The sequence below is a fragment of the Sander lucioperca genome, chromosome 14 (genome assembly GCF_008315115.2).
Source record: "Sander lucioperca isolate FBNREF2018 chromosome 14, SLUC_FBN_1.2, whole genome shotgun sequence".
Classification (NCBI taxonomy): Eukaryota; Metazoa; Chordata; class Actinopteri; order Perciformes; family Percidae; genus Sander; species Sander lucioperca.
This window is the reverse complement of record NC_050186.1, coordinates 2,140,958-2,166,411: the sequence shown is the minus strand read 5'-3', so window position 1 is coordinate 2,166,411 and position 25,454 is coordinate 2,140,958. Positions and strand designations below refer to the sequence as shown.

At 41.0% G+C, this 25,454-nt stretch overlaps 1 protein-coding gene across 2 annotated transcripts in view; it reads right to left on the bottom strand.

Moving 5' to 3' along the window:
* The window catches only part of si:dkey-34e4.1 (carboxyl-terminal PDZ ligand of neuronal nitric oxide synthase protein), a 63,766-nt gene that overhangs the window by 23,301 nt on the left and 15,011 nt on the right, over positions 1-25,454 (bottom strand). For both annotated transcript variants that reach the window (XR_004108136.2, XM_031317677.2), the window contains exons 3-7: positions 12,700-12,792; positions 10,648-10,706; positions 5,593-5,701; positions 4,676-4,817; positions 2,063-2,232 (exon numbers count right to left, since the gene is read on the bottom strand). Coding sequence is in view for 1 of the 2 variants with exons in the window: in XM_031317677.2 (XP_031173537.1) it covers positions 2,063-2,232; positions 4,676-4,817; positions 5,593-5,701; positions 10,648-10,706; positions 12,700-12,792 (573 nt within the window). In the remaining variant the exon portion in view is untranslated. The remainder of the gene's footprint in view (positions 1-2,062; positions 2,233-4,675; positions 4,818-5,592; positions 5,702-10,647; positions 10,707-12,699; positions 12,793-25,454) is intronic.

The following is a 25,454-nucleotide window of genomic DNA, read 5'->3' as shown; positions in this document are numbered from 1 at the left end:
ACCAGTCTTTTTTCTGTTATCCTGATCTCTTATTATTCCTCCATCTCTTTCTTTCCTTCGCTCTCTCCTTGCTTATCTCCATAGAGCAGATGTTCGTGAACCCCTCAATGGGATTATGGTGACGTTTCTCCGAAATCAAAGGGAGCCGATTGGGTTTTTTGGGATTAAGTGTCCCCCTTTCACAGCCAGCAGGAATATTCAGGTTCCCTCCAATCCAACACTCTCTTTGAGCAGCACGGTAACAGCTGTGTCTACCACACTCACTATGGTGACAAATCCAAAGGAAAGCATCATGACACACCAAAGCCTGCATGTTTGCATCTTTTCACCCTGTCACAGCCAATATATTTGCGAAACATAATAGTCAGTTCCAAACTCCATAAGGATTTAAAGTCTGCTAAATCCTAAACACAGAGAAACAAAAATGTAGTATTTTTTTTACCTTATGCAAGCGTGACCAGGGAATTTCACAAATACAGTATCTGCTGCCAACTGAGGTTAGTCATGGAGAGCTGCAGTCAATGATCTGGTCAGGTACTGCAGTAGATGACAAAGCAGTATACTGTACTTCCTTAGTTCAATGAGCCATTTGGCAGCACTATGTCTGGATAATAGCATCAAAACACCACTAAAGCCAAAGCAATGAATCACAGCAGAGGTGTCTCCTGTAGCTACAAAGACAGAAGCAGTCTGGAGCAAAAAAAAATAAAATAAAATTATAACCATTAAAATGTGGATGCTGCTGCTGCTGCTTCCTCAACCCTGCTGCAGGTGTCAGTAATAACGGGAACCTTCACTACATCTGCAATGGAAACTAAACTGCCATGAGAATGTGGTGTTCGTCATGTGAGTTTGTGAATGTGAGAATGTCCTTACATTTCACTGTTAGGTGCTGTAAGGTTTAGCTGTCCAATGAACAAGACTTAAAATAGTCTGAAACATCACATCAATTCCAACGGTTAGTGCTGCCAATTTGGCATTTTTCCCTCTAGATTTAGCAACTTCTATGACCCCCTTAGCAACCTTTTTCAAAAATGTCCCTAGCAACAAATCAGCCAAACCTTACTTTCTTTCCCTTAAAGACAGTTCCTAATATTTCTCAGTAAATGTCCACTTATCCTTGCTCACAGTGGCTCTCTGATTGCCAGTTTTCAGTGAGTGGGACAGAACAGCAGCATGCTCAATCAACCAATAATCATCCAGACAGAAACTTGAATGACCTGTGAATGTATGTTCCTAACCTAGCTTGCTAGCTTCTACTTTCCGAGTGGAATACAAACTTAGCAGCACAATGGGTAATCACAAATGTTTAATGTCATAAAGAGACGGATGGTACATAACGGTACATAACAAATGATATGTGGGCTTGGTGAAAAAGAGATGAAAAACACTTCTATCACTATACTATAGGTGTAAGGGCATCAGAGCAGTACACGCGTCTTTTAAACAAGATGTTATGTTGGTCAACCAACGCCATGGGAAATGCAAATCCAAAGGCTTAAATCTTAGATGCAGTTTCCGCAAGTATGTCCAAATATTGTTTTGGAGAAGAGAAAAAATATACAAAATAGCCATAGTAGCAGGGGCTGAAAAAAAACAGCAGGCTGGGATTGCCTGTACATGGTTCGCACAGACTGTTCCCCAATACGTTAAATACCTACGTTTGTTAATGGCCACATGCACTACCATGCAAGCACAGCATCACTAGCTATCAAAACAGAGAACAGAGAAACAGGGAGTGTGACTTCATTCATTGCTCAGGATGCCATTACTCCACTATATCTTTACAAAGCAAATACTAGTTTGCTGCTATAATAATGTACTATAGAGTATAGTAATAGAATACTGCCCCTTTAAAACATCTCCATTTTTCTTCCATTAAATCTAAATCCCATTCTTGACCCTTGAAATGTAATAAAGTCAGGCTGACTTTATACTGTAGCACAATACAGTGTGCTTATAATAACATTCTTGTCCGGGCAATTCAATGTGTGTGTGTGTGTGTGTGTGTGTGTGTGTGTGTGTGTGTGTATGTACGTGCGTGCTGCAGTCTGCATCTTACTATGATGGTCTGTCCAGGTTTGACCACGTTCAGTTCAGCCAGACTCTGCAGAATGTCACTGACTGCCTTTTCACACAGTGAAGTGCCAGCTGAAGGATCTTCTCCTTGTCTTCCTCCAAGTTTGCTGTCCTCCTCTTCCTCCTCTCGCTCTGCACCCGTCAGCTTACGACCTGTGAAGGAGTACACATAGACAAAAGGATCACCTCGAGGGTTTATGTAAAACAACGCAGAGCAGTCTATAAAACACATACAAACAGGGAAGCCTTCATTTAGATCACTAAACCCTAAATTAATGCTATTTTAAGCACAAACACATTATTTTACCCCACACGGGATCAACTCTGCCCGTCACACAACTGTAGCTCAGTGGTAGACAACTATTCATTCACTGTGCAAATTACACTGATCACTGGTAACAATGGCAATCAACCTGTTGTGTTGTCCAATGACGTGACAATTGTAACCACAGGAATCTTTCCCATTGTTACCCTCCATCCCACACAAAGAACACTCAAATCCAGCTTGATCTTGTTTCTTAAATCTGTTTAGATTCTTAAAATGGACATCTCTGTTGTTGCGGTTTGATCCCTGGACTGATTTAATGAGCGAGTGAGGTTTGATGGCTCTATTTAGGTCGTAAAGATGCGTGTAATCAAACTAAGGCCCTGCGGCTGCCCACCACTCCTCTGTAAGCCTACAGGATGGGTTAATTAATGCAGATGACAAATTTCATTTTCCTGTGAATGACAACAAAAAGGTAATTTTAGGCAGTAAAGTGTGCAGTGAATCAACTCTTTATATTTCTGATAATGGATCTATTTGAAGCCATTGCAAGGAGGGAAACGTGCGTTTGACAGTGCACACTAGCACATTTGGTAATTAAAAACATTCAGATAAGCAGACTTCTAATTTTGATCTTTGTTTTGTTTTCATTTTTCTTATAAAGACAAATGAATTAAAGAAGAGATTCAAAACTAGATTCAGATTTGATTATATAACCATCAAACCCCATCCTGGTGTCAGAAAAAAAAATACCAAGGCATACTTGATCATTTTGCATTTAAATGCCATAAATGTTACATATACCTTGGGACTTGATTTGGGACTTCATAGTAGGGCTTTGACTCCGAACTTCGTTATTCGAATATAATTCGAATATTTAAAAAAATAATGATATTCGAACGAATTTCAAACCTGTTATGGGCATTATTTTTTGTAAATGTGTTTGCTTGTAAACCTTGTTTTCAATTCAGATTCCGAGGCTTTTTCACGCATTTCAAAATGTAACTACACGTCGCGGTGACGCACGTCGCTCGGCCGCGGCTTGGTAGCACATTTCCCCCTGACTCATTTCCTGGTTCTCTATAAATAAACAACATGAAATCAAGGAGAGGGTTAACTTTTCCTGCTACAGATGAGTGGTCAGAAAACACAGGGGAGACGATTTGTTTCTCTCACTAGGACTCTAGATTCACTATTCGCTCTGAAGCTACCGGTAATCACCGTCACTCTCTCACAACACACACTCCCCACACACGTCGGCTCGATGCACACACCAGTGCACAAGTATGAACATCAGACCACTTACGTAGGCTACGGTGAAAGCTCCGAAATTCCTGTCGAAAGCATACTGTTTGTGTTTAATCCAGGGTCTGACTTTTCATTAAAAAAAAAAACAGTTGCGGCAATGTGTTTTTCTTCTGAAAACATAATTGCCTGCCTATTGACATTGACTGATACCCTCTGGTGGACAGAACATATACAACTTATACCAATATAGGTCTTACTGAAGGCATTTAATGGTCAAAATATTATTAATAAATATTCAAATATTAATATTAATAAACAAACAAACTTCGAATATGATTTTGGGGCAAAGGTCAAAGCCCTACTTCATAGGAAAGACTTACTTATGACTTGCAAAACAATGACTATCCCACCTCTGCTATCACTGTACTTTCTCACTCATTCCTTTGATAGGATAAGATGTTAATATTGTCAGTTTTACTTATTTCAATGTTTTAATGATTGTTCTATGTTTTTCTTTCATTGGAAAGTGTGAAAAACACGTATTAAAACCTCTATACATACATTTTGCATGTGACAAACTAATGGTTGAGGTGAATAAAAACTTGTCATGTATCCAATAACATAGCTGGGTATATGCAGTGCATTATTCCACTAAAAGAAAATCCAGAAAATATCTTCTAACAGTCCAGCAAGAAAAACCTAGCAATGTGGTTTAATAATTGCAGTTTTGTGATGTTTTTGGCAACTAGTCTACAAAGAGTTGTTGTTGTTGTTCCCTAACAGGTGGGAGGCTCAGACAAGCAGCAGGTGTATGCACATTGCTAAACAGAAACTAAACTGTACAAACAGACTGAGGCTTAGAGTTAGCTGCAAACAAAGCCAAAGAATCATTGTACTATTAATAGTTTTTAGGATCTACAAACAAATAGTACACCGTTTCTTTGGCTTCAGGGCATGAAAATCAGCCACAATATAATAACCCAAAATGTATATTTGTCTATGTGTATTTGAATGTACTCTTACTACTTTGAAGGCAACACTGTGCATAGCAGATACTAGTAAACCCTTTCAGGTAGGCCTCACCATGACTGCTGGACTCTTCTGTGGACTTGTCACTCTCTCCATCCGCCTGTCCGTCTGCATCCTGCTCAGCATGCTGCAGACTCAGCTTATGGCACACTTCAAAGGCCTGACCTACTGTGCGCACAATACGCATGGCCTGCGTCTGCCAGGGAAAGAGAGGAGGAAGAGGCAGATGGACAGAGAGAACGGAGTGGAGAGTTTCAGATAAAAGGACAGTGTTTAGAGCAGAGTTCATCCTGTCTGCTATGAGATGCGTCAATCAGTGTTTACCTGCTGTAGTCTTTGGATGGACTGAAAACATGAACACTCTGTCATCCTTGATACGCAGTTGAATACCAGTGATCAGAGACCAACAACATCACTTCTTTGGAACAATTGTCATTACAGTTGACTGATAATACCAGACCTGTGAGCCAAGACTGCAGTAACTTTCGACAACTGCAGCAACACACACTGGAACTGCTTAAACTGAAGAAAGGTAAAGAGATACTTGTCTAAACAAATGCAGTTGTAATCCTTGTCTTCCAGTGCATATTCACTGCAGGCTATGTATGTATGTATGACAACTTTTAGGAAATTCATTCTTAAATTAAGGATCAAAATTCCAAAACAGAATACAAACAATCCTCAGTCACAGGTAGTTTGACACAGAAAACTAAAGCAACTCACATTTAAGTCTGTATGAGGTAAGTCTCAGTGTATTAGCACTTTCTGTATGCAACTGGGGGATTTAAATCAAGGAGCAATGACAGCAGCAAATTAGGTAGTAAGAGGAATAAGTGCACAGGTTTTTGCAGTTAAGAAAAAGAAAAAGCCTTACTCAAAATGCACCATGTATTACGGTTGCAGAAAAGTGTGTTTGTAATCAGCTGTGCATGTCTACAGTCAGGAGCTGTGTGAGTGGATGTTTGTTGTACCTTCTTCTTTGACTTGAAGACATTGCATCTGAAGGAATTATTGGGACCATCTCTTGCGATATAGCTGAAGATCTTTAAGTCCTGGGAGTCATGAGAAACGTAGAAAATCCTAGAAAACATGACCCAAATTTAAATACACAAACGTTATAGGAACCTCAATATATAATTTGTTTTTTTCTTTTTCTTTAGATGATCCACCCCTTTCTTCACAGTCTCTATCCTCTTAATGACAAATTAATATTAAAACCCAGTATTGAAATCAGGGTAGAAGGAACTGACCTAATGCAGACATACATCAGATTAAAAGGATTATTTACATTATAATACTTAAAAAATAAATACACGCCCCTACACTACTAATGATCTTTGTGAAGTATGCTGTCCCGTCTGATTCTGTCCTGCACGAGCTGCAGTAAACTGGCAGAGCAAAGGGTCCGCCCTGCATCTCCATCTGCAGCTTTACTGCTATAAAACAACTCCACTGGGAACTGGCCAAGCTAATTATGACCATCAACTATTGAAAGTGACATGATACAATGTGTACTATATATCCCCACTGCACAAACACCCACAGAAACACAAGCAAGGATAATTACATTTAACACACACGGTCCCTTGATGAGGTGTGGCTTTGCCAAATGAGATCCTCAAACAGATACACATAATTTATACACACACACACACACACACACACACACACACACACACACACACACAAATGCAATATAAGACACTTTTAAGTGCCTGCCTATGCCTTTCCATCTCTGATTTTTTTTTATTTCCATGAAGAGATTGCCTTATTAGCTTGCTTGTGTCAAGCCAGCCAAAACAAAACAAAACAAAAAAAAAAAGCAGTCCTCCTGACCAAAATCGTACCGTTTCCATTCTAAACTTTCGTTCTCTTCTCAGCACCTGACAGACAGTATTGTTTTGGCACTTTACGGTTTATTTGCTGTGAGTTGTTTAGCAGTGACTGACAGCTTCACAGGCCTGTTGATGATTAGTTGACAGGCTCCATCACCATGGAGCCTACAGGGAAGGTAAGTGATGGGATGTTGTGGCCCTAATGGAGCTCAGCGAAAATTCTGACAGGAAGACTTCTAACTAATCATGTTCTCTTTCTTCTAAACTGAACAGATGTTAGAGACGCCCACTTTAGCTAACCAATCAGAAGAGGCCCTGAAATTCTCAAGCTAATCACAGCACAACACCACTGTTTTAAACCGGTCTCTCTCTGCTGTTCAGTTGTCATTTCAGGCTAAGAACAAGCTCATCTTCTCACGGCCGTGTCTCGTGGTAGCAGCTGATGTCTATACTAGAAGATGTTTCTCTTTCGCTCCCGTCCTATAAGCAGTTTTCGCAGCTCTGGTGCATGCACCGCGGGTGCAAATGGTAGCCACCTGGCAGCGTAATTCACTCCAGAAGTTACTTTCACTCGAATGCAGTCCCGGGGATTTTGCCTCGTTCGTAGTACCTGCCTGACCTGCACAGCTTGCCTCCAGCCGCCGACTCTCGCCGCCGGCGTTGAACGTACTTCGGTCAGTGTCATCACGCAGAAGAACCGGCATGTTCAACTCAGCTGGATCATCCAACCGTTCGAAGTTAAGTATCTCATCGGGCATATTTTGTTCATTCATGTTTGCCGCACACAGTAATGCGGCTCAGGGTGCGGTGGCCCGGAGTCCCGGCGCCGTCTAAACTCTGGTTCCAGCTGTAGATTCCTGCTTCTCTGGGGTTAATTCCCGTAAAATCTATGATAGAGTCAGCAGGGGACATCGTTTTTCTCTATTCACGCATCAAGGTTAATTGTGCACTTAGGCAGGCACGTCTTTTCTCTATGGGCTCATTAGGTAAGCCATTTTTATCTTCTCCGACATCCTTTTTAGCATGCTCATTCAGTTGACGTTTTAAATTCACGTGCGTATTTACATGCGCATTTACGGTGGCTCGGCTTTACAACAGACGTTGCTCTGGACATGGATATATTTAGCTCTGGAAGGTGACAGTGAAGTATCTTTGAGCTGGGCGCTGTGCGCAGCTGCAATCTGAGTTGGCTACATGGTCGTGGAATGAGCGGCCTGTTCGAGGTTGCTTTCTTCTGGTGGCTGTGCATGAGTTATCTCAGTCATTTCAGTCTCGTGAGACGGTGATTGGGTCTTATACTGGGGGATAATGTAGGAAGGGGTAAATGTCGTTGACTAAAACGCTAGTTATAGTATTTATCTTAACAACTAAACGGTAGCCTGTTTACAATAAACGTCTGTTGGAGCAAACAGTAGATCAAGGCATGGAGCATTTATTCTGTACATTGTCGTGTTTCTGCAGGTAAAAAATGTATGATAAGTCTTCAACGCTTCAGATATGTGTTGGAAACAGTGGCAACCCAGGTTCCTAATCACTACGCCGTATTTACTTCGGTCATGGCTGACCTCGGCGGTTGGTCTTGCATCATTAAGTGCGTGTCTTACTAATGGGCGCGCCAAATTCAGCATGGTGCATATAGGTCGCATACCCTTCTATCAGCATTATGGTCATCACAACCTCTTATTCATGGATCCTTCTCGTGGTATCCTATGTCTGATGTTGGTTACTTTTTCATAGATTCTGCAATGCCCGCTGAGGTGAGTATGTTGTATCTTCCCAGACACTTTTTATCACTTATTAAAGATTACTTTTGGGCATGTCGACACAAATTTTGTTTGTGGTTGGTATTCACTTGCTTCGCATAATTATCTTCGCGCGGATGGCTTCTCTGTCTTAACCATGCTAGCGTCAGTTGGTATCTGGGTATTGCTAAGGCACTATATTTAATATACTTGTGTGGCACTCGTTTTCTTTTGCTGAGGTAGTTTTGGGGGAATACCTATCTTAAGTATGGTGGTGATAGTCCATCTTACTGGGAAAAGGCGCTCGTTATCCTCTCATGCATTGATCGAATTTAGCAGCAAGTTGTAAAATACCTTTTTATTGTAACTCTTCATTTATGCAGTGCGTAAGTGACATTATCACTGACCTTGTACGCAGCTAACACACGACATTTGACCTCAATCAAGTTGTACTCCTTACAACACTACCTTCTAAGTCGTACAGACACTGCTTCTTTTCATTGCTTTTAATCTAAGATTAACTACTCATTGCCTAGGCTCATACCAGAGGTTTCCGGCTATATATCGGCTTGACCATCATTTAGTTATTCTTAATTTTACCTCAGTTATCCGGGTCATCATTCAATATAGGGGCGCTACTACGGCAGCAAATCAAGGCATTTCATGTACGTCCCTGCAACAACTCGGCAGATGGTCTTCCTCTGCTTACTCCTCTTACATTCATCCTATGTCAGCGACATCCTGGCAACCTAGAGATCTCTCAGGCATAATCCCGGTAAGCATGCATATAACTGGTGGTGGTGTGTTGATCTCTGAATACTCTCACATTTGAGTCTATCTATGCAATTACACTACATGTATTTTCATCAGCAACCCTATCACTGTGCAGTGATTTATTAAAAAAAAAAAAAAGAAAAAAGTATATTATACATATATATAGGTGTATCCGGACGCTGTGCCGAGGATAAGATCAGGCTAACCCGGACGCTGTGCCAAGGATAATAACATTTAACCCGGCCGTCGGGCCGAGAGCGAGTGTAGCCAAACCCGTGCGCTGAGTCACGGTAAGAATAGTTAACCCAGCCGTCGGGCTGAGAGCAAGTGTAGCCAAAACCGTGCGCTGAGTCAGGTATGTGTGTAACCCGTGCGATGACCACGGATAATAATAATAAAATTTTTTTTTAAAAAAAAGGTGTATATGTGTTGAATGGATTTTCTTTTCATCTGCTGGCTAGCTTTCGTAACTGCTTATTACGCAATTTATTTCTCTTTTATTTTGGGGGCTGCATATCATACAAGTCTGATACACTACAAGCCTTATTAATTCAAGCTGTTCACACTACAAGCGAATTATACACTGATTCTCTACAAAGCACTATACACTTCAAAGCTGAATCATTCAGTTTTATTGCGGCCAAAATAGGTAAGTATGTTCCTTTCAACAGTCCTCGTCACGTTTTGGGGGATCAGCTTTTAGCCTTCTAACCCCCTAATTATTATCATTTAATAATGATGGAGTCTAATCTCCAAAGACTGTACATGTCATATCATGTTTGCGTACAATAAATATTTGCATATCTGCAACGAAGTCTCTCCTGATTGAAATGGAGCTCAGCGAAAATTCTGACAGGAAGACTTCTAACTATGTTCTCTTTCTTCTAAACTGAACAGATGTTAGAGACGCCCACTTTAGCTAACCAATCAGAAGAGGCCCTGGAATTCTCAAGCTAATCACAGCACAACATCACTGTTTTAAACCGGTCTCTCTCTCTGCTGTTCAGTTGTCATTTCAGGCTAAGAACAACCCTCCTCCTCCCCTTGCTCCTCCGGCCTTGATCCCTCACGGCTCCTGGTTCCTCCTCCGACCAGACGGCATCGGCTCATCGGTTCGACATTCGGGTTCCTCACACCGCCATCAGTGTCTAGACTCCATCGGGGGATCAGCTTTTGGCCTTCTAACCCCCTAATTATTATCATTTAATAATGATGGAGTCTAATCTCCAAAGACTGTACATGTCATATCATGTTTGCGTACAATAAATATTTGCATATCTGCAACAAAGTCTCTCCTGATTGAAATGAATGCATGTTATTTACTCTACTATAATCTGAGAGGAAGATGTAAAAATGACATACTGACTAACTTATGCTCTACCAACTACAAGCACAAGCTATAGATTATTCATTCATGCTATATTATGAATGTAAGTGCATTTGGCACATACGGTACAGTACATTAAAGCACATTAGTCCTGCATGGTAAAGTACATTTTACTTTGGTTAAAGCTAACAAGAACACACAGTGCAAAGAATAGACTGCACTGAATATCAGGCAGTTTAACCCCCTGTGTGTGTAAAGCAAGTGGCAAAAATAGAAATATGTAATTTTTGTTTTACATACAGTATGTATATATTAAAGGAATGAAAGAGATTAAGAGGTGTGACTGACCTGTATATGGGATCATGCATGATCAGCATCTTGCTCTCATCCCATGTCCATTCTTTCCTCTGTGTATGAGACAGATGATTGTGATTAAGCATCAATAAAGCATCACTGATAAAGCATGTCTGAAGAAGTTATTCATTTATTATTTACTAATATAGATAGCCATTTTTACATCTCATTTAAAGTTGCAATGTGTCTTTTTTTATTCAGTGTTACCAACTCTGGTGTTTAGTTTCTGAATCCAGTAGTAAGTTAGTTAGTTCTTTAAATTCGCATAGGAACATAGGCCATCGATTAAGCTCTACCATCCTCTCCGATCTTGGGCCCTCCGCTCCAGATGTTGCCACGTCAGCCCTTCTTTCTTCATCTCCTGTTCTGTGGTTCTTCTCCAGGTGGTTCTCGGTGTGCCTCTCTTCCAGTGGGTTCCTGTGGGTTCCACGTCAGCGCCTGTTTAGTGATTGGTTTCTTTCTTCTGAGTGTGTGCCCTATCCACTTCCATTTCCTCCTCCGAATTTGCATTTCTATTGGGTCTTGTTTGGTGAGTTCCCACAGGTTGGCATTAGAGATGGTGTTGGGCCAGTATATTCCCAGGAGGTGTCTGAGGCACCGGTTGATGAAGGTCTGCAGCTCATTGAGTATGGTGGTTGTAATTCTCCAAGTTTCTGAGCCATAAAGTAGAGTGGTCTTTACGTTTGAGTTGAAGATTTGCAGTTTGGTCTTGAGTGACAGGTTTTTTGCCTTCCAGATATTGTTTAGCATGTTGAATGTTGTTCTTGCTTTTCCGATCCTGGCTTTGACATCGTCCTCCGTGCCACCTTCCACTGAAATGATGCTACCAAGGTATGTGAAGCTGTTTACATCCTCTAGTGCGTTTTGGTCCATGATTATGGGTGTGTTGTTCTTGCTGTTGATACGCAATACTTCAGTTTTTGATGAGTTTATTTTGAGTCCGAGCAGAGCAGCAGTTTCCTCCAGTTTTCCTGATTTTTCCTGCATCTGTTGGTGTGTGTGGGCCAGTAGTGCCAGATCATCAGCGCAATCGAGATCTTCTATCTGCTCGGTCAAGCTCCACTGTATGCCGGTTTGTCTATTCTTGGTTGTTTCTTTCATCACCCAGTATATGCAGAGGAGGAAAACAAAGGGTGAGAGCAGGCACCCTTGCCGCACACCAGTCAGAACCTCGAATGCCTCCGATATACATCCTTCATGGAGGACTTGACATCTCTTCCCTTGGTAGGTGCTCCTTATGATGTTGATGATCTTTGTTGGAATCCCATAATGAGCCATCAGTTTCCACAGCCTTTCCCTATCCACACTGTCAACGGCTTTTTCAAAATCTATGAAATTCACATAGACAGACGCGTTCCATTCGATGGACTGTTCGATAATAATCCTAAGGGTGGCAATTTGGTCTCCACAGGATCTATTGTTCCTGAAGCCAGCCTGGTTTTCCCTAAGTTTCTCATCGACCCCCTTCTGGAGCCTCTTGAGCAGGATGTGGTTGTGCACCTTCTCAGGTGTTGAAAGGAGCATTATTCCTCTGTAGTTTTTGCACTCCCGGAGGTCTCCTTTCTTGGGGATTTTCACGATGTAGCCATCTTTCCAGTCAGATGGGACATTTTCTTCTTCCCAGATGGTTTTCATGAGGTGGTGGAGCATGTTGGTGGAGGTTTCAGTGTCGGCCTTGAGAGCTTCTGCTGGAATCCCGTCTGGTCCCTCTGCTTTCCCTCCTTTCAAGGCCTTAATGGCTTTTCTGATTTTCATCTTGGTTGCAGTTCATCTCCAATGGGTTTGGGGCTGTTGGGATATCTGCTGTCAGTTGAGGAGGCTGCCTGTTGAGCAGGTCTCCGAAGTGTTCAGTCCACCTCTTCACCTGGTCTTCCTTGGTTGTGAGGAGTACACCCTGTGAGTTTTTAATGTGTGCCTGTGTGTGTCTGAATTTGCCTGTGAGCTTTCTTGTAGTTAGGTATAGGTCTTTCAGGTTGTTCTTTCCTGCTGAATCCAGTGGAAATTGTTATATCTTTTTCCTTTTAGAGTGTGTCACGATTGACTTACCTTCAGTTTCTTCCTCAGCATCACCTTGACCCCGTCCACAGACACCACAATGCTGACTTTCTTCTTCTTGATGTTCTTGGCCTTGAATTCATACTAAGAAAACAGACAAAAAAAAGCACATCATCAGAATAGTATAAAAGAAGTCAAAAATCTTAATAGTATATGATTCCAACAGGCAGCACAGTTTTAAAACTGTATGACAGTAAATTAAACTTTCATACTGTAGGTTTGTTGGTATCATAGAAGATTTGATTGCAGCTGATTACATATAACTGAACAAAAACACGTGATAAATCAGTCAAGAGGATTGGAAAACATTTACTTCACCTGCTGTAACTACAGATTATTAATTATTGATTAATCTGCCAAATACGTTGTTAACTACATGCCATCACAAGCTCCCAGAGCCCAAGATTACTTATTCAAAATTCTTGTTTTGTTCAGTGTACAGTTCTTAATTCAAATATATATTGTTTAGTATCATATAAAACAGAAAAAAGCAAGACAATCAAAATATAGAAAACCTGCCTTGAAAAATGAAAAGATGAAACACTTAAAACACACACACACACACACACACACACACACACACACACACACACACACAACCTCTTCATTGTCAAAGATTAAGTGATACTTTATTGATCCCTCAAGGGGAAATTACATTTTTTCACTCACACACATGTTGTTAGTTATTAAACACATTACACACAAGCCTGAAATACACACACATGCACAAACAGGACCAATACTGGCTGCTCATTAAAGGCACCCTGAGGAGTTGAGGGTTCAGTGCCTTGCTCAAGGACACCTTGGCAGTGCCCAGAAGGTGAACTGGCACCTCTCCAGCTACCAGTCCACGCTCCATACTTGGTTCGCACAGGACTTGAACCGGCGACTCTCCGGTTCCCTAGCCAAGTCCCTGCGGACTGAGCTACTGCCACCCCAAAGTGACAGTGTATGTCCTGATGCACATTTGGCATGCTCACAGAATTAAGGGCATAATTGGAATCAATCTGTGAGCATTAAAACATCATCTGGAGTGCACTCTAATATATCAGCATCTTTATTAGCTTGGCAGCTCACAATAGGAGCACTTATAAAGTCTGCTGAATCGTGGTAGACAAGCAGACTAAAAAAAACTTCTCTGCAGCTCTCTGATGCCAGTGAAAAGAGAAAGGACACTTGGGTAACAGAGATAGATTGCCCTAACTTCACCTTGACTGTAATGAGAACCAATAGGTGCATTCTGACAGATAGTAGCTAAAAGCATTAAACGTTAGTTTTACCTCATTAATCCTCTAAAATATTCAGGACAATTCCTAAGGAACCTTTCACATGCCTGATAAGTATCCTGTTATAAATAGAAAGGACAAGGAATTATCATGGGGCCACATACAGCTGACCCACGTCTCTGCTTCTCAGGGGCACAAAACGCAAACTATACAAGCTAAATTAGACAACATTTAAATAAAAGGCCAAGGATGTAGGTTTGCCTCCACTCTGTTCGCTGAGTGGTACACAACAGCTGTGTCTGCACTGAGCGACTAACATGTTTTCATCTTGTCAGCTGGCAGGCTTTCTGCTGAGGAACTTAGAAAGTCTGGCCTGTCGACTCAAATCAGCGTCCCTTCTAAACATGAAACAGGGTTCAACTCTTGGTAGCTACCAGCCACCAGGGCCTACAGGGGGTCGGTCAGGCCAAAGCCATCTATCATGTTACAAAATGCTGGTGTTTTACTATTATTATTTTTGTAAGATTTTTGTTGATGTTGGCATTTTAGGCCTTTATTTGCTAGGACAGCTTAGACATGAAAGGGGAGCGAGAGGGGGAATGACACACAGCAAATGGCCGCAGGTTGGAACTGAACCCGCAGCTGCTGCGGCGAGGACCGAGCCTCTGCACATGGGGTGCACGCTCCACCAGGTGAGCTACCCAGGCGCCCCGGTGTTTAACGTTTGAGCCATAAAGCTGGTTTCCTACAGTGGCTTATACAAGGTCACAAATCCAAGCAATGTGGAGTGCAAACACCTTTCTGGTGGTATTGATCTTCTTTGATATTACAAAAATACCTATTAGCCGCTTTAAAGTTTGATTTCATTTCCAAATGTCTCTATGTTATATTTTGCACTATAAATAACTGAAAACCCAACAAGTCACTGGCCCAAATCACAAATAACTTTGTTTTCTTTTTTTAAAATCAAACCTTGTGTTTAGGGAACACAAATCGAAGTGAACAGTACAATTTTGGACATTTTTTTTTGTGTGCTAAGGACAAAATACACTGCCAGCTTCCCATTGGAGCAGTTTCTCAGAAAACAATAAATATCCAGTTTGTTGTCCACCACATTCTGCCAAAATGTTAATATACAGCAAATGTGAATGGTCTTCAGCCAGATTAATATGTAAAGTGGAGAGAGGATGAGGAAAATTACATGTTTAAAAAGGAAAGGGTAAAATGAACGCCAGTCTGGAAACAAGGCAAGGGTAAGAAGATGGAAAAATAGGAGAGAGAGAGAGAAGAGGAGATCAGATAGGAGGAGACAGCAGGAGTGGAGGTGAGGAGACAGCTGTTGTTATGTAAGGACATCCTGCCAACTGTGACCTTTTAATCCAGCTACACAATGCTGCCAGGGAACAATTAGCTAGACATTATGAACAATCCGAGACCTACCAGACATGATTATGAGATATGTTTTTTTTTTAGATATGTCCTTACTGTCTGTGTTAATGTTTTTAACAGGCTGATAACAAATACATGTCATGATTTGCATTGACAAGAATTTTTGTCACATCCGTTTCTACATTTCCATACTTTCTTTCATGCTCATTTCCTGCTTGTGTGTGTCTATTTGAAATGCCCTGCTCTCCGCTGCCCTGGATCCATGGTGATTAAAGTTTCAGTCTCTAATTATACAGAGCTGAGTCCTGAGAGAGTTGATTAAATGGAGAAAAGGTTCAGAGAGGGAGAGGAGGAAACACACCACAGAGACAGAGAGAGACCAATAGCCGGGGTTTTGGTGGAATGGGGAAATGCTCATGCCGCAGACTGAAGTGGTATTGGCGGTGAGATGAAAGGAAAGTGTGAAACCAAAACCCAGGTGCTGGATTTCATTTATCTCTATTGCATTATGCTTATGACACTTGTGTGAAAGCCACTGACAATGAGAATACAATATTTGCTATGGGGCAAATAATGAGATGAGGAAATTTAAAGAAAGATGATGGAGCACAATTTGATTTCCGGGCATCAACCTGCCAAACACGAAGTCCCGAAACCGACAAAAGGCAGTAAAAGGTTATCAGACAAGACAAAAAACATAACTGAATGTATCAATTAACAATGCAATTAGTTAAATAGTTAAAATGGCTCGAGGAAATAAAGATACTTTTTTCTCTTTACACTTCAATCGACTGGTAAAAATAGAGAGAAGCTTGTTCCTTCCTTTACCTTCACCTTCACTTAATAAAATGAATTAAGAAAATGTAACTCTTTTTTTACCTTAAAACTAAACAAACCAGTGTATGTAATGTTAATCATCCATTTACTGTACTGTATACTGCTGAAGTAGGGCTGCACAATATATCATATATAGATATAGATAGATATCCACTGGTGCAATATACACATCGCGAAAGGCTGCGACATATCGCAAGAGACACTGAAATTTTTTCTGTTAGTTGAAAGAGAATATCAGTAGAAAACTGCACTTTAAAATGTTAAATTTTAAAATGTAATGTCATTCTTTTTTAGTGGTGCCTTTTATGTTCAATTCAATGTTCAATTCAATGTTCAATTTGTTCAATAAAAGAAGAATGTTGGAAATTATTTCCCCTACATTTGTTTTAAATTCAACAAGCAATTTGTTGCATTTTAGCAGAATACTGAAAGTAGTAGAAATGCAGAAATGAGTACACTTTATCTGTTTATTTAATCGCAAGTAATATCGTTACTGCAATATTCAACAGCATTATCGCATATCACATTTATTCCTCATATCGTGCAGCCCTATGCTGAAGCATCACCATATCAAATATTTTTAAAAAAAGCATTTTGGGCCCCTGAAAAACCAGACGGGACATTTGAAGACCAAAACGGTTGGCAACAGCAATGAGTGAGGGAAAAGCCACACAACACACTTTCCATACATAGATGAACTACACACTACTTACTTTTACTACCACATCAGTGTCATAACACACACACACACACACACACACCTCTTTCATAATTCACAGTTTATGCCGGCATTCTGGTGAAGCAAAGTGGGATTTTGCAACTTCATTCAAAGTATAAAATTTTTATATTTTCTTTGCTTAAGTGCCAAGTGTTTTGAAATATTCAAGCTTTTAATGGACTCGCATTGTTGTGGTTTTCCTGTTATCACCAGCGGAACAAACACTTAAAAAGTTCATCACACAAGTTCCCTGAAGCCTTCAGAAAACTTTTCAGCAGCAAAGCATAAATATTCCAGAGAAGAGCTTAGTTTAGTTTAGTCCGCTGTTACGAATTCTGAAACTTTCTGAATTATGTTTTTATACCTCAAGTATGTCATTTAAGAAGACATACTTGAGGTATAACACATGAGTTGTAAAGAAAAGTGTATGACTAATATGTGGATGTAACAGGCATGCGAAGGAAATGGGCTTTTAGGTTCTAAGATGCACACTTCAAAGATTTGTCCTAAAACCTTAAAACTATACCTCCAGTGCTGACTGTGAGCGCTACAGTGCTACAGCAGTGTTCAAGCTCAAGAGTGAGAGCATTTATTTCAAATCTTTCTGTCTGGATGTGTGCATTTAAGACGTCTGACTCATCCGTCTTCCTAGACAGCGTAACAAATTTGAGCCAGCGTTCCTCTCTGCAATCTATTATGAAAGTGTCAGACAGAATAGTGATGGCTGTTGCTATGTGCACAAAATGAGGAGCTGGAAAACGCAGCAGCACAAGTATCAGTCCTAATGACCTCAGCATCACAAAAATTAGAGGAGAGCGACTAGGCTAGGTGTGATTTCTGTTTTTGTTTATTTATTGGGTTGTTGTTCTTGTTCAATTGTGTTTCTCTGTTCAGTATGTTTAAAAAATATAAAACTAATAAAAAATGTATCTTAAAAAAATGAGGAGCTGGCTGTCAGTAGAATTTGAGATCCCAGTGTTATACATTTTGAGTTAGCCGCTTTAAAACAGAGACAAACATTTTACAAGCTCAAACCAGAGAAGACAGGGGGCCACTCACTTATTATTAGTAATATCTGAGCAAGCCAAGACAATGAAATTTGGTGTGACATTTTCAGAGCAGCTTCTTTGAAATTTTACTCCGTCTACAATATATTCTGTCCACATATATTAGCCCTTGCAAAACACACTTGTAATATGACCATTGGGCTAGTATGGATCAAATTAAACGAATAGTTATTTTAGACATTTTTGGAAATGCCTTTTTGCTTTCTTGCAGAGTCTCAGATGAGAAGAGTAATACCTTTCTCTAAGCTGACATTGATATTGATATACAAATCTTACTCTTGGACGGACAGTTATTAACATTTCCCAAAATGTTAAACTATTCTTTCAAGTGTAAAGAGTGATGTTTTGTTAGCATTGGGGAGGACAACTTTACCCTAAATCTGAACTATTATAACCCACTTTCAGTGTATTTGACAAGTATGGTTATGAGTATTGGGCCTTGGACAACTAATCAAACCTCACACACAAAAAATGTGGAACTCATGATCCTAAGATACAAATCGAGCTCTAATCTTGTCCACATACCACAAGGGATAAGGAGGCTCGAGTCTCAGAGCAAACTGTAGAGGACGCCCATGAGGATATGAGGGACTCTAATGAACTTCAGTGTCCTCTTTTCTAGAGGGACAGCAGGTCTAGGAGCAGGTGAAGTAAGCAGATACTGTAAAAAAAAAAAAAGAAGAAAGAAAAAAAACTCCTTCCTGGCTCCAAAAATATCTGTCAGCAACTTCTTAATGAGAGGCCACTGATTCCGTCTGTTAATGTTATTTGGTTATTTGAAAGGCAAAGTTGTCCACTCCCCTTTCTTGAGCCTGAAAAGCAGTGGAATGTCGGGTGCATTGTGGGTCATTGATGCTCCCTGTAGTACCATTGAATCCATACAGGAGTTCACAATAGAGCCTATAGATTGTAACCTAGCAACCCCTTCATTACAATTCCCAGAATTCGGGGAGTTCCTAGGAATTTCACTGCTTTCCCCCCCAATTCGGCATACAAAGAAATGACTGTTGGGAGCTGAGAAATGCAACAGCTGCCCAACAGCCTGAAACCTGAAAAAAGGCTTCTTGGAAATCAAAGTAGCGGGAAACTATTTGTAATAAAATTAGCACATTTATTTTATGTGAAACTCCAACTGTGAGTGCTAATTTTCCTGAGAAGGAAATCACATGTTTTGGCTATCAAGCAGCTGCTTCTTACAATGTCCCATTAGTTAAACAAAGAATTGGAGCTTTAATCAGTGCTGCTCAACTAGTCTCTCTCCTTATAGGTGGTATTTTCAGACAGGCCTCAAGGCTAAACAGGGAGAACGGAGTGACTCCCATGATGCCGCTGAGGCCCAAACCTCTAGCGTGAACTGGCACATCTCATCATTAGTCAGCAGGAGTGTGATAAGTGAGCAATTACCTCGACCGTCGCCACGGACGACGACCTTGGCTTAGACCAGAAATGGACGGGAGTTTGTGTTTGTGCACGCTGGCAGTGTTATGTGAAAGAAAGAATAAATATACAAGAGCTAGATAGGCAGACAACATTTTAAAAATGTGTCTGCCTGCATTTGGATGCTTGCTGGTGCCTGCCTGTGCCTGTCTGTGCCTACGTGAGTGGTTTCCGCCTGAGTGCACATATTATGGAATGGACTCCTGGGCTCCGGTCTGTTGGCAGCCTCCAGTGAGCAGCAGCAGTCTGGTCCTGTGGGAGAGATGGTGCTAACAGGAAACAGCCAGCTTAAAGGGCTGCTTAACAGGGGCTTCTCCATGACAGCGGGGTTACACGCAAGACTGGAATTTACTGCAAAGGCGTAGAATAACTGAGGTTTTGCTGTGATATAAACTTTGTTTTTCAAGTAGTTTGGAACAGTTTTGATTGAAGGACTTTGTTTTATTGTCATTTCAGTGTCTTTTCAGTATGTTTTATTCTTGATTTTAGCGACACAGTTCTGAAAGACAGTCAAGCAACCACAGCTGGCACCGACACTGCACCAGCTCCATCTGCGAGCTACTGCTGTGACTTCTATAGATAAATTACTTCATTACTTACACTGCAAAAGTGTGTTTATAGAGGCTGAGAGACAGAAGTAATCAATTCTGTGGTCCCTTGTTAATACGTCTAGAAGGAGGCAGGGAAGGAAAAGAATCAAAGCTCCCCCAACTCTGGGTAGCCATTACAACAGACCAATGTGGTACACTTAATTGGTCATTGTTATGTCCTTTCATCTTAAAGGTGCCATGGCATGAACATTTCACTTTATGAGGTTTTTTAACATTAATATGCGTTCCCCCAGCCTGCCTATGGTCCCCCAGTGGCTAGAAATGGTGATAGATGTAAACCAAGCCCTGGGTATCCTGCTCTGCCTTTGAGAAAATGAAAGCTCCGATGGGCCGATCTGGAATCTCCTCCTTATGACGTCATAAGGAGCAAGGTTACCTCCCCTTTCTCTGCTTTGCCTGCCCAAAGAATTTGGCCCGCCCATGAGAAAGAGAGAGACATCATGGCTTGAAAACCAGCGAAGCATGGTAGTTGGTCGAGGCCACACCCCCACCCTCCACCTTGCCCCCCCTCTCTCCTCCTCAATAGCATTTAAAGCTACAGACACAGAAATGGCACATACTAAGTAAAGCTCATTGTGGGACTGGTTCTAGTGGCTGTAATTCTGCACCAAGGCTGAATTTCGGGAAAGAGACTTCAGATACAGTATTAGGGGACCACTAAGGCCTATATAAAGAGACTTCAGATACAGTATTAGGGGACCACTAAGGCCTATATAAAGGCATCAAAAAAGCAGCATGTCATAGGACCTTTAAATTAAAGCGGCAAGGTCAGGATGAAAAGCCGCCCCGGATAAAAACAGTAAACATGATGATGGATGAGTCAGCTCGTACCTTTGGAGAGGAACCAACTACACTTGAAGCAGGCTTGTCAGAGGAAGCAGATCAGTCCCAGTGCGGGCCCAGGCAGGCACTCCTCGAGTGCCGGCGCCCTTGCAGTGAGAATGGCCCCACGCCTGAGTGACTCCCTGACAGGCACAGTGAAAGGACAGCCAGCCCTAGAGTGCTGACGGCGGATACTCAGGGTTAGTTACATGGGACGTGGAGGAAATACAAAGGGCCGACCTGAGCATGCCAAACACTCACCCTCAATGAGATACAGGTGGAAGGTGCACACAGAGACACTAAGTCCATACATCCACATGTGCACTCAGGAAGACACCACGATAAATAGATTTACTTATAGTATGAAGGCAATTATTCACATTATTTCATAACTTACAAAAACCCACATCTAAAGTGATGTAAAACAGAGTTATAATCTCATCTGTGTTTCAGACATAAGAAGTCAAATGGGCGTCGGCATGTTTTAAGAAAAGGGGAATCAAGCAGACATGTCCTAACGTTCACAAAGACTACGAAAAAGCAATACTATACCTGCATGTGTAGTGACACAGAAAACCTAATCTTAATCCTCTTCCAAGTTCTTACATGAAGAGACAGTGGCAGTGTCTCCTTTAAATGCAAATCTGAGTCAAACTCACAAGTGACTCCACTGAAATGAAAGAAATGTGCGTGAAATATACAATAACACAATGACTGATAGTTTGAGCTTTTCTTATAGTTACACATTCTTTTGAACTGGAAAGTAAGAACATTTTTGTTTGGACAGCACTATTGCTACTTCAGTTGGATGACTGACCTTGACAGTGCAGAACAGCGTATGTGCAGAGTTTGACATTAGGTTGTTTTCACATTTATCTGCTCAAATCTGCAACTTGAGGCTTCCAGTGCACTTAGACTGAGAATGGACATTTCAGTAAATTAGGAGACATCTTGTGTCTAGAAGCTAAACTCTGAAACAATAAATATTTGCATATTCATAGATCCTGGATTTTTCAAAGTGGGAGGAGTCGGTGTCATTTTATGATTTTAAAACGTGTTGATAGATATTTTTTTAATGTGGAAAAAACAATATCAGGACACAAATTATTTTTCAAAGCCGAGTATTTTATGCGTCCTAAGACGTGTCTGGAGGGAATCTTTAAAACCAGACATCTGTTTTAATTACTCACATAAAAATGAGCAAGTATTGATTTAGGGTTTGTAGATCTGTGGAATCAATCTTATTCTAATATCTCGTGTGTGCTGTGATTATGATGTAATGTGTCTTTGACAAATACAGTAATTGAGTTTCTTTTGTTTTGAATAAAACCTCTGCATTTGTCCTGTAGACTTGAAATGTATGTGTGTGTGTGTGTGTGTGTGTGTGTGTGTGTGTGTGTGTGTTATTGTGAGTATTTAGTTCATTGTTTAATCAGTGTTCTTCTGTTTGAGGTTAGGCACTGGGGGAAATAGAGCATCCTGCAGCAAGAGATTAATATAGGTGCCGCCAGATACTGAGATGCTGAGTGTGGCTCTGTCCATTGCAGTAGTCTGGCAAAGCAGCAGTCAGAGTAATAGGATTACCGGGACAAACGCTGTCAGATCACAAGCCCTAAACTCCCCTTAGCACCCAGTGCAGGGGGGCAACCATCACCAATCTATATCCACATACTGTAAAGACACAGTTACACCTCTAGTTAGGTCAGCAGCAGATTCTGCACTTTGAGGATTTTGAATAGAGACATGTTTAAGGGCTTGTTTGATATAACATTACCAGTTAATAAATGAGAAGATTAGCTGCTTTTTTTGTTTTATGTCATTCTAGACAGAATGTCTTTCAGTTTTGGACTGTTGGTCAGGCAAAACAACACATTTAAAAGGCGTCACCTTGGACTCTAGGGAACCAAGATCAACACATTTCCTACAATTTTAGACATCTTATAGACCAAAGGATTAACAGCCCTACACTCCTTTAAAGGTTATTGTATTTTCCAAATATCTTAAATTAGGAGAATTAACCATTTCATTCTTCCAGTGTGAAAAAGAGATCAATGATAACCTAGAATCTGTGGCTTATGTGTATAATGAACATATTGGCACACATATCTGTACATATCTGCCAAATTGTAGCTTTACAAGCCTGCCATCACAAAGGGAAACCACAAATGTGAATAGACAGGACACTGGGGGAGCCTATAGCTGGTGTGAAGGAGACACATGATGAAAGACCAGGAAAAACAAGAAAGTAACACAGTTGAAAGTTAAAGTGACAAACCATATAATAAAACAATGTTAGGTTTGAGGCCAAATGCAAATGTAAACCCAGTTTGTTTTTTTTGGGGGGGAAGGGTGTAAACATGGGATGTGATTCATTGGTGCCATCTGTGCCTTACATGCAAACATGCCCCCAAAAAGCCCCTTGGAAGAAGCTTTAAGAGTGTGTGAGAGCTTTCATAAAGCTCAATCATGAGTAGCTTGAATCCTTGTCTGAGGGGACAACTCGTCTGAAGGTTGGGCAAAGTGTGCCACCACATGGCACTGATTGATGACAGTCAGCTCAACTCTACTTACTGTTGCCTGCACTTTGTTTCCCTCTCCCTGACTGCTTCCTTCCACCTGTCAAGGTAAATATGAATTCACACCCGAGAGAGAAGTGCTTAAATCATGGTACAATTCACAAAATACTGAAAAAAAACAAAACATGGCAAAGTCAGAGGGCCACCAAAAGAAAACACTATCGCTGAGGCACTGTGATTCCCCATCAGTAATACACTGCAGCAGATTAGAGGCAATCAAATGGATCAAAAGAACGGAATGCCTTTTATGCAGAATCAAAGGACTTACTGGAGATGAGCAGGGTTCAGTGCAGTGTGATAACCAGGATGGGCACTGTACTATCTAGTATGTAATATTACCCCAAAACAAGACTTGGGGATTAGAGACTGTAGACCCTTTAGAGAGGTTTGGCTGGTGTGATACCTTACAAAAGTGACAGAGGTTTGGTGAAAGATCCTTGTTGCATATCCATTGTAGAGAAGGTCAGTTCAGTAATACTTTTAGCAAGGATAACGGAGCCAGGATAATGTTGGGAAGTCAGAACACACTTCTGTACTTGTTTGATGTACCTAATAGGTGATAGCAAGGGGAGACGGAGACAACCAGACAGAAAGATAAGAAAGAGATCTGAGGAGCACAGGCTTCATCATAACCTGCAAACAGACAGAAAGTGAGAAACCAGACATGTCAAAGGCAAAAATTATAATTAAATCCAAATGGGGGATCCAATTGTTCAAAGGAAGCACAAGTAAACATGACAAAAAGTACAGAGTTTGGGAAATTGAGATTCTGCTCCAAAAATATGCTAATGCCTCCAGTGCATATGATTAGAAGGGTTATGCGCTGTCTACTCCCTCATTATCCATTCAGTTTTCTGCCCTGATGGGTTGATGCAAGTGGAGATAATAATGAATGCACCAAAACAGTTTCTCAAACTTTCACTGAAGAGCAGTGTGTTATATAAACAAGTAATTCACACAGCATTATTCCTTTTCTGTTCAATCAACAACTGAAAATTCAGCTTTGATTGAAAAACCTATGCTGCCTAAGCGACAGAAATTAATGAACGGACAGAGTTCGACAGGCAGCGATATGGTCCTCTGCGAGACCGAGATGTTGTTAATCTGAGTGACAGTCACATTAGCCCTGTCATTTGGACTGCAGAGAATACGTTTTCTTGTTAGTGGATGTGTGGATGGCAGTGCTGAAGCAGTTTGCTCACATCATTTATCCAATAATGCCCCCGACACACCAACCCGACGGCTGACCGGCAGCAGAAAAGGCAGTCGGACTGATCAGTCAGCTCCCCGAGGTCCAAAAAGTGCTTTGGAACACACCGAAGCGACGCCGTATTGAGCGTACGTTCTGCGGGTGCGCGAGACGTAATACAAAAAATTAAAACCGGAAATGACAATGCGCACGTGGGTCTGGCTTCTCCAGCCGACAGTAATGGCGGCTTGTTCGAAATACGATCTTGTATTTTATGAAAATAGTTCACTGAAACGTGTTTCTGAAAACATTTTAAGCGAGAAATAGGCCATACAGTTGCTGAATCGGTCTTCATTTCAGATCGACAAAGGTCAGTTTAAAAGATTTGTCCGATTTTGAGAAGCGTTCGTCACTCATCCCGCTCGTTATTTCCAGGTTAGCACTCCACCAATCAAATTGGATCCTTTGGGGAACATGAATCTTTGTAACAAATTTCACAGAATCCATATAATAGTTGTCAAGATATGTCACTCTAAACCAAAAATAACAATGTGCTGGTGGCGCTAGAGGAAAAGTCAGGGGTTCAATAAAGTAAATGGAATTCATCCTCTGGGGAACATGAATGTACATAGTTGGTACACAATAACATAAAAATAAACAAATATACTGCAGATCTAACCGAAAAATAAATGTGTATAGACGTTATTGTGTTGCTCTTGTATTGTGGCAAGTACAGAATTGCATTACATGATACTGTAACTTTTAACTTGTGGGCAAAGTTTTTCTCCTCAATGCTATTGCTGGGTCTCCATATGGAAAACATAATGTTGGTTCATCAGGGGTATGGACTGGTAACGTTTAATGGAGGTTAGGG